This window comes from Panthera uncia, assembly GCF_023721935.1.
Source record: "Panthera uncia isolate 11264 chromosome A3 unlocalized genomic scaffold, Puncia_PCG_1.0 HiC_scaffold_11, whole genome shotgun sequence".
NCBI classification, from domain to species: domain Eukaryota; kingdom Metazoa; phylum Chordata; class Mammalia; order Carnivora; family Felidae; genus Panthera; species Panthera uncia.
Genome location: NW_026057578.1, coordinates 4396748 through 4414532, shown reverse-complemented (window position 1 = coordinate 4414532; position 17785 = coordinate 4396748). Strand labels below are relative to the sequence as shown.

Here is a 17785-nt window from a genome sequence, read left to right as displayed (position 1 = left end):
GGGGCGGGGGGCCGCGGCGGCGCGGGCGCGGGGCCCCCTCCCCTGGCCCGCCCGTTCTCCGTCTCTGTTTCTCTCTCTCTCGCCCTCCCCCTTGCTCTTTTTCCTCTCTCTGTTTTCCGCGAGGCCTACACGACGCCGGGGGTTTGGGTGCATGTTGGGGAGGGGGAGGGGGAGCCCCACAGGGCTCGGGAGACTGCGACAAAAAGAGGGTTTCGGGGACAGGAAATGGGGTGGCGGGCAGAGGGAGGGGGACCCGCCTCCGTGGGGTGTGTGATTTGTTGGGAGACGGAGAAGAAAAGAGGGGCCAGAGAGGAGGGGGTGACGTGGGGGGGGGGGCGCCGCGGTGGCGGAGGGGACCTCGCCGAGGGGAGGCTGTGGCGAGGGAAGTGGCCGAGGAGAGTGGGGGGGGGCGGGTGACATCAGCCCCTCGGAAGGGATCGGAGTGGTAAAGGTGGTGCAGTGAGGGGGAGGGGGCGCGGGCGAGTCGTGGCGCCGGAGTGGGGGGGGGGGGGGGGAGGAGGGAGCGCGGCGGCCGCTGGGCGCGACTCGGTGCGTTTCGGGCAGGACACACTGTGTGCGCGGAGCAGACGTGTCCCGGGCCGGGGCCGGCCGTGGAAGGAAGAGAAGGAGAATCAAATAAAATGAGACCAAAAAAAAAAAAAAAAAAAAAATGGAGTTAGTACGCTAAGTGCCCAGTGAAACCAAATGACACGTCATTTTTACAGTATGACCTTTTTTTCCCCTTCCAGACATGCAGGCTTTTTGAAAAGCAAAGAGAATTAATTGTAGCACGGCCCCCTCCCGCCCCCCCCCACGACACACACACACACACACACACACACACACACACACACACCATTAACACGCGCGCACACACACATTTTCCTGTTGGTTGGCCACATTGAGAGTGCTTTGTGAAAAAAAAAAGACATTCATAAATCAGAACTGGAAAATGACATTTGTCTGTAAATGGCTTCTTGGTCTGGAAATGGCGTGGGGTTTTTTTGTTTGTTTTTTTGTGTTTGTTTTGGTTTTTTGTCCTTCTCAAGGTGGGAGGGGGCATTGAGAGCGCTTTAAGGAGAAGACTTTTTTTCCAGGTGGAAGGAGATGGACAGACGTTAATTAGTTGTTTGTCAAGTGACATTTGGTTGTTTGGTTTTGGGTTTTCTCTTGATTGCGGTTTTTCCTCTTTGGCCAAAAAAAAAAAAAAAAAAAAAGGCGGGGAGGTGGGGGTTGTTAACTATAAGGACATGGCCTCTCCTCTTTTCTTAAAGGTGCTGATGGGCGGGGGGGAGGCAAAGTAAAACATAAGCACAAAAGAAATTGTTGAAATGACCACAAGAATGACACAAACATTAATTAGCATGGAAGTTTTCCACTTCCTTAGTAATTTGGCTGAGTTAATTTGTGAATTTGCGAGGTTAAACCCTAGTTCATGGTCACACTTCAAAAACAGTTTGACTATAAAGAATAAAGACGTAAAAGGCCGATTTTTTCCTTTGTGGTGGTGTTTGGTTTGCTGTTTCTGGATGGGTCACCTCTTTGTTCTCCTGGGTCCAGATTTATATAAAGCAGAAAATTATTAATTAAGTGGAAACGAGTCTGGTGTTCTGTGCATTTGCAATTTCAATAATTAAATGATACATATGTTGAAGTCTTGCCTACAGCTTCTGAAGGTAGAATTATGCTATGTGAATATTAATATGCATATAACTTGATTTCAAAGTATCAGCTTGGAAAAGTCTAGAATCTTTTCCTGGGAATGCCATCTTGTTACCTGAATACTAATTAGAAACAAGTGTGACACTTAACAGTGCCTTAAATTTCTAACACCTTTGCTCTGTGAACACAAAGTCTCCACTTAATTTGAGACTGTTACTCTGAATACACCTTTTACATCCCTGTGGGCTAATTTTCCCCAGGTGTCCTAGTCTATATGGCTACATATTACCATGATTGATTGATAGCCTCTGGCAGGGGGGGTCTGCAACCAAAGTAATAAGCCCCCCCCCCAAGAGGAAACCTCATGATGCCCAAAATGCATCTTAATGACATAAATGTGGAAACTGAGGCACAAATCTGTGCCTGTAAGAGAGAGGTGGTGCACATTTTAACCCTTCTGACAGAAGAATTTGGAGGTTCTGATTAATGCCTTGTATTCTCTGCACGGAATCTCTTAATAGTGCCTTTAATATTTTAATTTATTAGACTTGGGCTCATTAAGATAGAGTGTTTGCTTTGAAATCAATGTTTCTGTGGAAACTAATTTTAACTTTTACAGATATTGATTACAGCCTTGTGAAAAAGCAAGAGAAGGAGGAATGCTTTGCCCTCTGGGCAGTAAAACAAAAACAATTAATAAAATTAAAACTGAAAAAGGGGGGGGGTAAAAAAAAAACAGATTTGTGTGGGAGGAGGGCAAAAAATTTTTCACATACACAGTACTTGTTCAAGAGAGTATACATTTGCAAAAAAAAAAAAAGAATGAAAAAAATAGCAATCCTCCTCCTTGCTGGGTGGAACTGTGCTTTTTCCATAAAATATATGTTTACAAATGAAAGGTGATTTAAAATGGAGGCATGTGCTCCTTTTTACTGTTTAGTTGAGAAGGGCTCGAGGAATCTGAAAATCCAGTGGCTCCCTCATGATTAAAGTCCTGTCCTTTTAACAGTACTTTTCATAGTTGTTGCTGCATGCGAATGTGGTCGTTTTCAAGCACTATATTTGATACCAAAACGTATTTTTCGAGAAGATGACATAAACTGGATGGTCTTCCATTTTCCACCCCACCCCCCACCCCCCGCAACATGGTGGTTGTATCCAAAGAGAATTTATCTTTAGGAAGATACCCTTTGCAGAAAAGGAGGATAAATGGAAGATTGCGGGTTGGGGTTGATTTTTGAGTAGCCCGAGGGGAGAAAAGCTGTCCATTAAAGAAGCTGAATTGTGAAAATTTGCGGGAGGGAAATGCTGCGTCAGTCCGTGAGCTGAAGACAGCGGTGTCTGGGCATTGTTTGTGAATCCTGGGTGTTTTAACCGTGAAACCTCTGACAAACCGGGAATTCTGTGGCTATCTACATGTATGTGTATGTTTCACCAGTGAATGCTATTCAGTTTCAGTTTTGACTTCCAAGTTTCTCCCCCCACCCCCTCAAATGACAAAATTGCGTCATCCTGTCTTTGCCCCCCCCCCCTTGCTTTCCCACCCCACAAATTTGAAAACAACCAAAACAAAACCCTGAAAACAGCAAGCCCTTTAATTCTTGTTACTGTGATGGTGAAAACACTGCAGGTAGACACAGAGTTGGACATGTTACTTCATTTTCTCTGCGTCGAAATGTCAAGGAAGATTGCAAGTCTGTTATTTTGTTTGTTTGGTGTTTTTGTGTTTCCTGTTGTTGTCGTGTTGTTGTTGTTTTGCGTGCTGCTTCTGTGGAAAACACGGCAGCCCTCTTCCCTGCCCAAAGTGTGTAAAATGCCTCCCTCATAACCTGAGACTTACTTTCATTTTCTAGGTGCTGGAGAATCTGGTAAAAGCACCATTGTGAAGCAAATGAGGATTCTGCATGTTAATGGGTTTAATGGAGAGTAAGTGTCAACTCTGTGCTGGGGCACAATAAGATTAACACGTTTTATACTAACCTTTAGGAAGTTTAGGTAGATTTTGGGGGCTGGGCAGCCAATTTTCACTTAATTTTTTCAGCCTACATAGGAGAAAATCCAGGGAAGAGCTCTTTGGAGATTCGCCCCCCCCCCCCTTGACCCTTTTGGGCCGCAAAAAAAAAAAAAAAAAAAAAAAAAACACCAGGTTTTTTTTAAAACTACCCCCCCCCCCCCCCCCCCCCCACCAGGGAGAGAGCACCTGGCTGGCCCCATGACAGGTCTGTTGCAGACCTGCCCAAATTTTGGTGCAGTGGGTCTCTGACATAGCTGACACCTGCTGTGACCACCCCCCTTTTCAGGCAACCTGACCACTGCAGAGAAGCGCCCCCCCCCCCCCCAGCAGATTTCAGCGCAATGCGCCATTGCGGGATGTATTAAACTATTAGGGGGAACATTGTTTCAGTAATATTCTCACATGAAAACAGTTGAAGGAGACAGCCCTTGTTAATAATTCCTCATTCCCTCACCCTCCTCCCCCCGCCCCCCCCCCCCCCCCGGAAATTAACATTATGGGCAAATCATTGTTTCCCTTTCTAAAAATCAGTAGTCTTGCCTAGAGAAAGAAGATGGAGACTGGGAGTTAGGTACTTCCGGCTGGGTCAAGGGGCATTTTTGCCTTTGAAAAGTCCTTCGAGGCATCTTGGTACAGGACAAAGTGACAATACCACAGTGAGAATAAAGATGAAAAGAGAGTGCGTGTACTAGGGATGTAAGAAATGGGGGGGTCACGCTTGCCATGAAAAACATGCAAACAGAGGGGAGCGCTCAATACACTCAGAATTTGCTTTTTCTGCCCGGACCCCAGATGGGCCCTTCCCATGTGAAACAGAAGGACCTCAATCTGCCAGCCTCTGTTCTCACGGGATGACAGCGGTTAACCTTACAAACACCTGAAGACACTAGTTTACAATTACTAGCTGGTTAGCAATCCCATTCCCTTTCTTAAACCTGGATTCAGTTGAAAACTTGTCTCAGTTTGGTTTCATGGGGGGCGGGGGGGGACATTGAGTCAAGGTCGCATAGTTTAATTCAGTTATGCGCCAAAAGCCCCCAAAACAAACCAATAAAGAGGCAGTTACTGACACCTACTATGCACCAAGCACCAGGCAAACAAAGATCAATTTTATCACCTTTCAGAGGTACGAGGACTGCGCCTGAAGGCAGCTCTTTGTGGAACATTCTAGAATTTCTTAGGTCACATAATCGGGGCTAAGGATGATGTCACACATGCAAATGGACGGTTTAGTTTAGGATGCTCTTTATCCTTGAACCTCGAATTCAGGATGGGCTGTTTTACCAGTTGTATGAATGGCTCGTTATCAATATGGATATACAGGCGGTTAATTGAATAGCTCGCTTGCAGTTCTTAATTCCTGACACACCCTTCAATAAAGCCCTCTTACCAGAGATTGCCATCGGTTGATAAACAAAAAGCCAGAAACCGACTTTTTAGCTATGTGAATTTGTAATTTAAAGAAAAATCTTGCATAATTATTTCCCTTGCATCTTGCCGGGGAGTGCTTCTTCATGAGGCTAGTTAAGCAAAAATGATTTGATCATGTACCCTCTAGATAAATATTTTGATTAAAACTGGACATGGCTAGCATTTTTAAAAGGATGCAGCAGCCACTGTTTACCTTAGCTCGAGTCCAGTAGAAGATAGGACATCCTTGCAATAATTTACTTAAGGTTTTATTACTCTACAGACTGCCCTACGGTTTTTTAATTTTTAGAGCAAGGATTCTCCTCCCTTAGCGAGCCAGTCTGTAATGCACATGAGGCATTTAAACCAGAACTTCTCTTTTCTATTTTCTTTTTAAAAAGAGGAAGCGACATTCCCAGTTTGCCTGCCTTGTAGAGGAAGCCATAGGTAATCTCTGAGGACGTTAAATTTAGCCCGTGGAAGTGACATACAGGGGAATTCTTCGTGTGAGTCTAGAAACCTTATTTTTATCTCCTTCAACTGAGCCTCCTTTTTTCTTTTTCCTCACTGCGGTATTGCAACAAAAGCGGTTTCCTTCTTCACTAGGAATTCCCTATGAAATGGTGACATCCATCCACTAAAGGGTGTTCTGCGTGGTGCAGGGGCCTTCTCCTCCTCGCTCCCGTAAATGTGCGCTTTGTTAGGGCTGGGCTAAGCTATGAAATTTGCCTTAACTATCCGCAGACTGCCGTGCTGGTTACATTTTGAGAGTAAGGTGTACTATTAATCTGACCTTCAGAAATACAGAGGTCAAGTGCGGATTTTCCTAACTCAAAGCTAACTCTTCCTTACATTTAGTGCCAGGGCAGGGGGTGGGGGGCGGGGGGAAGGAGTGCCATTAACACTGGTTGAGCTAATAAGCTAATCAATTAAAAAACTCTGTAGAACGCTTAGCCGTCCTGCCCTTCCTACCTTCAAGGAGAAATTCCTACCATTTATGAAGATTGGGTTTTGTTTTGTTTTGTTTGTTTTTTGGAGGTGTAGTGAGTTTTGTTCTTTTAATTTTTTTTTTTTTTTTTTTTTTTTTTTTTTGCTGTCTCACAGTTCAGACATAGTTTTAATTGATGACAGTTATCAGGAACGAGTCTATATAAATAAAAACATTTCATAGGTAGTTTCCCTGACCTCAAGAAGGGAGGAAATTAATACTGCACCAGGAAATCATGGGCAAAAATCACCCGTACCTCTGCCTTTGTGTGTTCAGATACAACATGGTAAAAGATTGAGATCTGGGAGAATCCAGGAGCCTTATGCGCGGCTCTGTTCTCCAAAGAATTGTGAGATAAATCACTGCTTTATCTCCCTAATGCATGTACATTTAGTGAAAGCACAAGAAAATAATTATCCGTCCCTTCTGTATACCCTACCGGAGAGTCTCCAGAGGGCTCGGCTAATCCTGCGGCAGAGGTGTGGTGTTCTTTCCTCCACGGCCTGCAGTCTCAGTGGACATTGCAACTTAGCCAGAAAGGCGGCTAAGAATTAACGGGAGGATGGTGACCGTTTGTTTAGGAATGTAGAGAGGCTGTGTGGGGTTTTTGGGAAATTGCGGTGCCTTGCAGATTAGGTGAGCTTTCAATCTCTCTTTAAAAGGGGCGGCGAAGAGGACCCGCAGGCTGCCAGGAGCAACAGCGATGGGTAGGCACATTCAAAACCACAACAACTTTGTAACAAACAAACAAACATGAAGATCATCCTGGGAAACTGAGGGCAGAGCCCCGGGGAGAAAACAAAACTCATCTCGGGGGCCATCAGCCATCTTGGTATACATGTTTGCACATGACACGTAATCTCTTCACATTTCGGAGCAAGTGCAGTGCAAAACATAATTTTTTTTTTTTTTTCTGGCCATCCTTTAAATGTAATTAAATCCAGGTGGGGGAAAGTTAACAGATTTCAGCTTTAGACGATCAGTTTAATGTTTCGAGTATTGACGTTTTTCCATATGGTTTCTGTTTCTCCACCCACCCCACCCCCCAGCTCTCCGTTTGAATTGGCTACTCGTTTTTAAAACTAGACTAAATTCCATCCACCCGCTGCTTGGTCTGATGTTAAAATTTCAGACTTTTCGGAGAGGAAAAAAAAAAAATCTTTTTCCTCGATTAAGATACATGGTGCTGCACCGTCTATAATTTGGGGAGGGGGGAAAAAAAACACCTCGGCACCTTGAGGAGGTCATTCTTAAGAATGGTCTCGAAAAGCCTCTGATCTTTTAAAACTTCTCAAATGTAGGTTAACCAGAGGCACTTTGCGTTAGCCAGTGGATAGGTAATTCACGATGGCATCCGCTTTTTATTTTTTTTTCCCCATTCATTATCAGTTTTGTTTTTCTTCACTTCCTACATCCCCGCTGCCCATCACACGCCGACATGCACACGCATGCCAGGTAGCCATCGCAGCTCAGCTATTTCTCATGAGAGCACGCAGAGCCGACTGACCCAGCCTAGGGCATCTCAAAGAAATAGCTTCTGTGGCCGGGGGTGGGGCGGGGCAAAGGATACCGGGGTGGACAAAGTGACTTACACATGTCTGTTCATCTGTTTCTTTTAGAATGTATTATCCCTAGATGGTGGCTACAGTTTCTCCTCTTCCCGGCTATGCTATCCCACTTTGCATGCTGGAATTGCCTGGTCTTAGAAACCTCTAATAAGAATACTATTCTGTTGTGGGGGGGAGGGGGATGGGGCCCTACCACCTAACCTCTAAAGATAACTGAAAACAAAACAAAACAAAAAAAACCAAAAAAAAAAGCACAAAAACCCACAAAACCACAAAAAAAAAAAATGGAATGAAATCCTTAATTAGCAAAAATGTAGTGTAACAGCAATCAAAAAAAGGCATCTACATAAAAGTGACTAACTGACCGTTTACTGTACCAAAAGTTGGCATCTGAGAACTATGACAAGCCCATATTGACCCCCCGACTCTACTAGATGCTGTGCTAGACCCCCGAACCCTACTAACACCTGCCTGCACTTCTGTGACTCTGTTCTGCAAGTAAATATAAGTATTAACATACGTGATAAATAAAAATTCTCTGCATGTTTCAGCAATCCCTGTATCCTGCGTCTGTCTTCTGTCTTTCTTCTTTTGTCTGTCCTTTCCCACAAAGGCACAAAGAGAAAGGTGTAGGACCGAAAGAAACTTAATACAGCGTAGCCTTCCCCCACCACTTGGTTAGCTGAAGGGGGGGAGGGAAGGGACTTTTAAAATAAAACCCCAGGCGATAGGCTTCGCGGACACACTGGGGGAGGGAGGGGGCCACGTCCCCAAAGCATTTCCAGCCCCACCCAGTGTTTTAGTCCATCAGATCAAAAGTGTGGCGGTTGATACATAACTTGGCTTTGTTAAGTAGTTTAGAGACATCTGAGGAATTTGCTCTGAATTTCACAATCAACGTTAAATTCATTAAGCGATAGTAAAAATGATGATAGACCTGCCAGCCCCGGTATAATGTCTCCATCTACATAGTAATTGCTTCAATGGAAGAATTTTATGTTTTAGTATTACACACCCGAATTAGATTTCAGATTTCTGTTTTAGCTGTTTTATACTTGATCTACTCCCACACCTATTCACATACGTAGATGAATACTGAACACGTTCTCAAAATATCCGTATTTAAGACTGGAAGTTTTCCAATTACCATACTACTACTTAGACCAAAATATCAAACCGAATGAAAGAACCTCCTTTCTGGAAGGACTCGCCTCTTGCTCCACGTGCATTTGGGTAGTTAATACCCGGACGTCTCTAATTTCAACTACTGTGGGACCTTGAAAGCTAGGGTGACGTCATGGCTCTCGTTACCATGGAAACGGAGCCTGTTTTTAATGAATGGGATTTGTCCCGTGGGGTTCTAGGTAAACCTGGGCCTGTGTGCGAACATTCGGGGCAAACGCGCATCCTTTCAACATTTCTGACGTCTACGTAACTGACTCGGACTCTAGCACCAAGTCTGGACGTGGTTCCCGATTTCAGAAATGAGCTTCAGTGGTGCACACACACGAGCAGAAAGGTCCCACAGGGCTCGGGGCTCCCGTCCCTTTCCATGGAGGGTGGCGGCAGTAAGCAGGAGTCTGGGGGCCAGGGGCACCCTTGCCATCGGGGCGTGGATGCCACGCTCCTGGTTTGCAGGACCCCTCTTGCTGTCCTGCCTGTTCCTCAAATTCTCCTGACTCCCAGCACTTGTAAGTGGCCGTGAGGGGGTTCCTTCCTGGTACGGTCTTTTACCCCCAGCCTCCCCCACTGATAAGAACACCTGTAAACCAGCTTTTTAGTCTGACGTTAAAAGCAGTTGCTCCAAAGCCAGGGTAACAGAAAGCGGGCTGACCCTGCCTGGGAAACGGGGGAAATGAAGTCAGGAAGTGTGGACCCACCCCTCAGATCGATAGGCAGATCTTTATTTTGGTAAGAATGAAATACTTAATGCTAGCTATGACCGCTCCTTGAAAAAAGTCACGAGCGGGATCTTCGGAGGTGGGGGCAGAGCTGTTGGCAGGCGAGCACATGGCCGCCCCCCTCCCCCTTCGAGAGCTCTCTTCTCCACTCCGCACTCCTAACCATGCTGCCAGGCTGCGGATGCTGTCACTCCCCCTCCGCGTCTTCCCTACACTAACACACTGTCGCGTGCTGCTCCTGAGGGGCCACGGGGTTAATTTCTACCCCCGTGCCGGGACTCCTGGTGAAATCAACCAAGTGGAAGCGTCAAAAATGAGGAATTTTGACATTTTCTCTAAAAATTATACACAGCAAGGAAAAGTGAGCCCCATCCCCTCTCCTGCCTCTGGCGCACTTTTCAGCCTCAGTTTCCTCTGGGAGGGGGGAGCACCTTAACCTCCCCGTGACCGTGCTGTCTCGTCCCGGGGCTCAGTACACCGTAGGTATGTCCTGGATATTGGCTCCATGCCCCCCACCCAACGCCACAAGGTTGAGGCAATGGGTGTATTAAGATTTATACCCCAAGCAAGAGGTCCTTCTTACCCCTGAAGACACAAACTCTAGAATGTTCTTTGGTCGTGTCTCCAATGGAGGACAGTTGCCGGAAGACCCCTACAGCACTTGAGTTGATGTCACTGGGTGTAAACATTCCTCCAGGGGACCCCAGAAGCCAAAGGGTGTGACCTTTACTTATGGTCCCAGTGACCCTGAATAAAGATCACCATGTCCTATATGACTTACATTCGGGTCATAATTAAAAGGCCACTCAACCTCTAACCTCCAACCCCCCACCCCAGCACACGAGTCCCAGACCATACAGACTTCTGGGGGCAGAATCTCATTTTATCCCCATTTACATTGAGGGACCAATGTATATTATCACGTAGGAATGTCGTTGCTAGCTGACTGACATGATGACTTAATAAAAATGGCCTCAAAGCCTCAGAATCTGTAATCTCACCATCTGCGTTCACTGGTTCTCTGTATACTAAGCCAGTGACCAAGTAAGCCCCAAGAAGAACCATGAAACTTTTTCTCCTCCCTAGTATGTGACTGACATCACCCTCTTCCCCCCCAACACAAACACGCACGCACACACAGGGATGTTGATAAGGGCCAGGAGGAGCCTTTTAGGAAGTGTCGGTGTGCAATGGGGGCTTCAAAAAAAAAAAAAAAAAAAAAACTGGAACCACACCTGAAATAGTCCATGAACCAGGTCTGACTTCTGGTACAGTAGCCTTGATTCTTATCTCGATGCCAATTTGCTAATCTCCCCCAATCGGGCGTGTCCTCGGGACACGTTTGGGAGGTTATAATTTGAAACCACCTTTATTCAGGAACCTCCAATCTGTACAGATCTGAATCCGCAGGTCTTTCAAGAACAGAATACTATGCTTTTAGTTGGAATATCTTGACTAAAGAGACGCTGTTCGCCAATGTGATGCAATATGATTTCTTTTTCTTTTCAATCCCACTGTAGTGAGAAGGCAACCAAAGTGCAGGACATCAAAAACAACCTGAAAGAGGCCATCGAAGTATGTGTTTGGGTCCTTTGTCTCGTTCTTCTCTTAGCTCCCCTTTCAGATAGTGCTGTCCCCCTGACTGCTTTGCTAAATCATTTGCAGACCATCGTGGCCGCCATGAGCAACCTGGTCCCCCCCGTGGAGCTGGCCAACCCTGAGAACCAGTTCAGAGTGGACTACATTCTGAGCGTGATGAACGTGCCCGACTTTGATTTCCCTCCCGTAAGCTAAGCTCTTGAATCATTCCTTTGCCCCCTCCCCTGTACAGTGGGTGGCACAGGGTGATGAGCTCTGGTGACCGGTCACCGGTGTATCGCATATAGGCACACCTGTGTCAGAGCCACAGTTCGGGCCGAACACATGTCTGTGATGCTGATTCTTATAAAAAAGTGAATTCCATTAGGGCTCAAAATCCTAATCATCATTAGGGCTTTGCTCAAGATGGGTGAGTGGAATTCTGTCACGCCTTGTAAATCTCCCCCCCCCCCCCACAAGTAAGCATCACACTTTATTCTCACGACGTTAGATGGTAGGTTTTTATAAAGGAAAACGTCGTGAGCTGTGGCAGCCTTAATTATTCCCTCGTACACGTCTTGTGACAAACAAAACCGTATGTTAAATATGGCACACAAATGCTAATTGTCCAGTTAAATGAAAGTATCCAAAGATACCAAGGAACGCAGAAGTGAAGTGCGAGCCCTGGGTTTTATAAATGGAAGACATTCTCCTTTTAAACAGTTTACTATTTGACCTTTATTAAAGTTTTTTTTTCTTTTTATTTTTCTCTAAAATCAGTGCTTGCCTTGGGGCAGATGAAACCTTTTTTCTTTTTTTTTTTTTCCTTTGAAAAAAGAAAGGACTTTCACCTAAATTATAACTTGGAAGAGTTTCTTCTGTCCATCCTGGTTGATGTGCAGGACCCTGTTTACAAAGGTTCTCTGTTCCATAAAGAACTATTTTTAGGGAACACAGAAGGAGCCATACCCAAACATACGTTTTGACCCCTCTACTGTAGGGGAAGATTAGTTTATAAGAGGGGGACGGGAAACAAGATGGGAAGATGCACCAGTTTATAAGGCCCAGAAGGAAAAGACTTGTCTACAGTTAGAACAATGAGTTATTGTTGCCTTTTGTCAGGCTTTCCTGGGAATTTGTGTTTGTGTATTTTAAATGGGCTTGGCTGCAAACTTACGCTAGCAGGGAAGCAGTATTCATAAGTATGGCTAGGTGAATTTTTTTTTTTAAATAGCGTGTTTGAAGAAAACTCCAGCAGTAAGAACAATATACATAATGCATGTTTCTAATAGAGGGGAAAATGGCAGCCTATTGAAAATGCACCAGAACAGTAACCTTTTATCAGTCGTGCCGACATCTGAACTTTGTGTCCCCTACCTACCTTTAATCTTTCTCTTGGCTGAATTCACACTGAAGAAAAACCCTCTCTTGCCTTGTAAGGGAAGACTGCCCCCATAGAATTAAAAATGTGTTCAAATGACACGTGAATCATAACCGATTGCAATTTAAAATGACACAGTTTATTTGCTCCTTTGTTCCCATTAGGACCCTTCCCAAAGGACAGGCCACTGACAGGGCCACGTTTGCCAGTGGTTCCCAACCATATTACTTTTTTGGTAAAATTCAAATTTTCCTGGAAGGGAACTTCATCCCAAGCACATCTCACAAATGAAATATCTTGTTTTCACAACACTGAATCATTTCTTGGCATATTCTCCTAATGCAGATTAATGTATATCTTTCCCATATAAGCAATTGTGTAAAGAAGCAAAATTATTCGGTAGGTGACTATGTCCCGCACCCCCCCCCGCCCCCCCAAAAAAAAATACACCTAGGAAAACTACCCAAGACCCGTAATTCACAAGAAGAGACAGCAGGAATTAATTACTCTGGCTTGTAATTACGTTTCGCAAATTGAGTGAAAAGCCTTTTGAGCATGAAGTCGTTAACTTGGCTCTCAACTGGGAATCCCACCCCGTGCTGGTCACACAGTGGACCGTGGTGTGGGGGTTAGGGGGGCAGCGCGGTGACGGCCTGGGCACAAGCTCATCGGTGCTCTCTCTCGTGTGTCTCAGGAATTCTACGAGCACGCCAAGGCTCTGTGGGAGGACGAAGGAGTGCGTGCCTGCTATGAGCGCTCCAATGAGTACCAGCTGATTGACTGCGCCCAGTAGTGAGTAACCTCTCTCCTGCCTCCGCACATGGGACGGGCACGCCTCAAGAAAGTGCTAGAAGCCTCTACTCCCGCTTGTCAAGTTCTTTGCGGAAGAGTTGCGTTCACAGAGGCCAGCCAGTCATTCTCACCTGCACTTAGAAAGTTCTAGTTGGAGTCATTTGTTCTGTAAAGCCCTTAATTACACTTTTTTAGTGCAGCGACATTATTTTATATAAACAATTAGTGCCTTTTAGAGCAAAATGATAATTACTTGCAAAAAGGTGACGCTCGGAATTAATTAGCTTGAGGTAATTAATTGGATTGACCTCCAAGCTTTTAGAAAGAGCGGGCAGCTCTCGTACTTTGAATAATGTAAAAATGTTGTATTTTATTGCTATAATTTAAAAACCAAGGGAAATGGTGAGGACAAAAACATACCTCCCCCCTCCTCGGTAGCTAGCGGTTGCCTTGCTATTTCTGCCACCAGGTAAGTGACTACAGTTAGTCGAGTTAGGTTTTGTGTTGAATTCCATGTCCTACCCTTATCCATCCACACCGGGCTTCGATTCAAGGATGCTTCCCCCTATGGGGGGGGGGGTCCTTTTCTGTACCCCCTTCCAGTGGACATGACAACACATACCTGGAGAGTTGCCTTTTAAATAGCTTACCACCTCCCTCATCCTGTACATGTTAGATAGCAAATGCATGATGGTCAGAGCCGTAAAAAAATTCTTAACATTGCTCGTTGGCTGCTGTTGCACAAACATGCTAAGGGGTCGCAGTTAAAATATTCAGAAGCTGGAGTGTCTTGTGACCGGGCAGGTAGGGGGTGGGGGAGGCAAAAGACATTTGTGGGGTTTCAACCTTTCTTCTATAGGTAGCTGAAACTCAGAAATGGCTTTGCTATTAGGTAGAAAATACGAAGTACTCAGGACCAGGGTTCCAGGCTGGCTCACCAGAAGCTGAAATTGCGTTACTGAGGAATTTATTGTGAATACCAGTTGAATAAATAGGAGGCAGGAAGAGGTAGCAGCAAACAAACAGCAAGTTCCCTAGAATCCTGTTATCTACAAATCACAGAGGCACTTGGTAGGGTCTGTGAAACCTATCAATTTATCTTTCCCTGGTCCTGCCTTCCCATAGGAAGTGCACAGTGGATTATTTCCACTTGTCACATAGAGGGCTATTTCATGGCTGGGTATGCAGGCAAATCTGTGTATTTTCTCAAGGACAGAAAAACAGTCCATCTTGGCCAGTCCCTGTGACCCCAACCCCCTACCACTTCTTCAACAAAGTCCCTGATTTTCTCAAAAGTTTGAACTGAAAGCTGGAAGTGCTAATTATAGTAACTCAAAACAAATGGAAATCCTGGAATTGTTTGCGTTTTGTATTTTGGATCCAAGTCAGAAGTACAGGTACAAGATTAGGAGGGTTTAACCCTCCCAGCTTTCAGTGCTCTGGAAGGGGGAGGGCGTGACAGTTTCATTAACAGTAATTTAGCCAGCATTTTTTTTGTTTTGTTTTGTTTTTATGTCACACCATTTAAAAGTTTTCTTTTAAAGCAACGTTAAACTGCTCCTGCAAGTTTATCAGAAAATGGCAACATTTGCACCGTTTATGGAAAGTTTTAAGGAAACCGGTGGGGGGGGGGGGGGGGGTTGTGGAGTGAACATGGCTTAAAACTTTTAAAATGTCTTCCCTGGCGGGATGATTGGAACAGCCCTCTGTGCACACTGACCAGCATGTTTCTGGTTGAACTGCCTTTATGTTCAGGTTGCCATTCGGGTACCTTGACTATTTCTTAAGCTGCCTATTTTTATTTGTTGAGCTGGGGTTTGGCTGGCCCCGCTCCAGATGTCTCTCTCACAAGATTTGGTGCTGATGATCTATTTATAGAACTGTGGTTCTGTTGCCATGGCAACGTGCTGGAGGCCAGGGCGGCTGGGGAGCTATTTCTGGACTGGTGCTCTAATGTAGGACTGATTGGGCAAGTTAGTATATCCTCTAAGCCAGACTAACTCTAAAGTGGTAAAAAGGAAGGGGGGGAAGAAAACTCACAGAATTTTGTTAAGTAGACTTTTCTCTCTCGGGGAGTTTCTTTTCTGATTAGCCCACTTTTAAAACAAATTCCAAGCCCCCTTCCCTCTCCCCCCCCCCAAAAAAATAACCCCCTGGTTTTAAACTTAATTTTCCATATTAATTAAATGACCCCAATCTTTCCAAAGTTAGTTTTTCTAATGGTGCCCAGTGAAGCAACTCGGGCAGGACCATCCTTGCTTTGGGAAGAAAGTTATGGCCACTGCCTGCTCCTCACGGAGAGCCTCCTTAGCGTGCATGATGGGCTCTGGGGCTCTGGGCCCCTCTTCTGTGCAGGACCCTTGCCATGGGAAGATCCATAACCTGGATGGCTGTGAGGTTTCTGAAAAACGCAAAGTCCCCTATCTGGAGTGTTGTATTTCATGGACCCAACAGAAGGAAGGGCACTGTGTGCTTATTTCCTGTTCGGTGTGGTTAGGGCAGAAAGGGGCCCTTTGTGTCCGCCTCCTTTGTTCTCTTTTAATAAGCGAGATTCTTAAAAAGTAGGAGGAAGGGATACCCATTCTGAGTAATTCAAACAATCTCATTTTCATGAGTCCCTGGAGGGGAAAATCCTTGCTGCTTTTAAGTGTGCCATTTTACTCTTTACCCAAAAAAAGTGGAATGAAGTGGGGCAGCATACAGTTTTTGAATTCCTTGTCATTTTAGTCAAGGCCAGATAACTTGAAAATTTTAAATTTTTAGTCCTTATCAACGGCACAAGCTCAGATAGGCCTGATTTCGGGCCCTCTGCCGGCTGCCAGGCGCGGAACTGAGACCAGAGCCAGCCCTGCTCTCGTCCCGTGCTCTCCCTGTAGGCCGGGGCCCCCCCAGCGAGAGTCCATTTTCCCGGTTCCTAGATCTACCAGCCAGATAGGTTGACCTTAAACGCTGCCTGCGCTAACCCCTCATAGGCATCGAGGCCTAAGCGTGAACGACAAGGCCCCCACTGACTTCCTGCGCCTAACTACCACACCGTCGTTTCCACTGAGCTCAACTAACTGTACAGCGAGGCGGGACTTGCGGGCAAATGCGGCATGAGCTCTTGGAACACCCCGGTGTGTCTGTCTTTTCCTCCCAGCTTCCTGGACAAGATCGATGTCATCAAGCAGGCCGACTACGTGCCCAGTGACCAGGTATGCAGAGGACTTGGAGCCCCCTTTCCAAGCTCGTCAGGATCTCTGCACCCAGTGGGCGGTTGTTAATATTCCAGTTGGATTTGGTGAGATCCACTGACCCGGGTTTTGTTTTTAGGATCTGCTTCGCTGCCGCGTCCTGACTTCTGGAATCTTTGAGACCAAGTTCCAGGTGGACAAAGTCAACTTCCAGTAAGTGAACGATCCCCTTCTCAGAACGGACGCGTTTGCTTCTGTCCCGCCAGCAGCAGAGTGGCGGGACGGTGTCAGCCCTGTGGGGTGACCGGGTGTCCTCTGTCTCCTGCAGCATGTTCGACGTGGGTGGCCAGCGTGACGAGCGCCGCAAATGGATCCAGTGCTTCAACGGTACGCAGGCCGCGAGGAGCTCTGCTCCGGGGACGCTCCGCTCTCTTGACCGGTAAAGGTCATTCTCGCCTCTAACCCACACTGCTTCTGCTTTCTTGGGCCGCAGATGTGACTGCCATTATCTTCGTGGTGGCCAGCAGCAGCTACAACATGGTCATTCGGGAGGACAATCAGACCAACCGCCTGCAGGAGGCTCTGAACCTCTTCAAGAGCATCTGGAACAACAGGTGTGCGGTGCCCCGCCCCCCGGCTTCTCCCAGTTCTCTCACCCCGGGGTCCTGTCCCCGATCTCCAGGCCCCTCCAGGCCCCGTGCAAGCGCGTCAACCCCTTAGCGCGTCCTTTTCCCGGACCTTAAACCTGCACCCTCTCTGCCAGATGGCTGCGCACCATCTCCGTGATCCTGTTCCTCAACAAGCAAGACCTGCTCGCTGAGAAAGTCCTCGCTGGAAAATCGAAAATTGAGGACTACTTTCCAGAATTTGCTCGCTACACTACTCCCGAGGACGGTACGTACGACCTCCCGCCGAGGGCCGGGCCCTTCTCGGGTTCACGGGGCCTGTACGCTCACGAATGTGCCGGACGTGTCTGTTCCCGGAGGGTTTTCATGCCAGTGGAGTTTAAGAGTCCCCTCAATGAACAACCTCTAGAAGAAAGGAAGCCTCTCTGCGTTCCCGCCCCCAGACTCTAAGGGAGCTTGCGGGGAAGCAAGAGAAGCTTCTTTCTGCCTATTTGCCTATGGAGAAATGAAGGGGCCCCGGTGATGCCAGCTCTCTGGCTCTGCTCGCTGAATGACCTTACCCCGATTTTTCTGTTCTTCGTAGCTACTCCCGAGCCCGGAGAGGACCCACGCGTGACCCGGGCCAAGTACTTCATCCGCGATGAATTTCTGGTGAGTAGAGCCCCTCCTCTGGTTCTCTCTCGTTCTTTTTC

The 17785-nt window shown here is 46.5% G+C and overlaps 1 protein-coding gene and 2 long non-coding RNA genes across 9 annotated transcripts in view; 1 reads left to right on the top strand and 2 right to left on the bottom strand.

Moving 5' to 3' along the window:
* GNAS (GNAS complex locus) overlaps positions 1-17785 on the top strand; it is a 54822-nt gene that overhangs the window by 36465 nt on the left and 572 nt on the right. For 2 of the 7 annotated variants that reach the window (XM_049650547.1, XM_049650552.1), the window contains exons 2-12: positions 3516-3588; positions 6737-6781; positions 11061-11118; positions 11209-11328; positions 13197-13294; positions 16434-16488; positions 16607-16680; positions 16796-16854; positions 16961-17081; positions 17231-17361; positions 17677-17744. In XM_049650547.1, the coding sequence (XP_049506504.1) occupies positions 3516-3588; positions 6737-6781; positions 11061-11118; positions 11209-11328; positions 13197-13294; positions 16434-16488; positions 16607-16680; positions 16796-16854; positions 16961-17081; positions 17231-17361; positions 17677-17744 (902 nt within the window). The other 5 variants (XM_049650548.1, XM_049650551.1, XM_049650550.1 and 2 more) reach the window with 5 other exon arrangements.
* On the bottom strand, positions 9526-10375 carry LOC125936452 (uncharacterized). Its single transcript, XR_007462020.1, has 2 exons — positions 10127-10375; positions 9526-9824 (listed from the first exon to the last, which is right to left on the bottom strand). It is a non-coding gene; the product is annotated as an uncharacterized LOC125936452 (long non-coding RNA).
* Positions 13002-17742, bottom strand: LOC125936453 (uncharacterized). Its single transcript, XR_007462021.1, has 2 exons — positions 17654-17742; positions 13002-13425 (listed from the first exon to the last, which is right to left on the bottom strand). It is a non-coding gene; the product is annotated as an uncharacterized LOC125936453 (long non-coding RNA).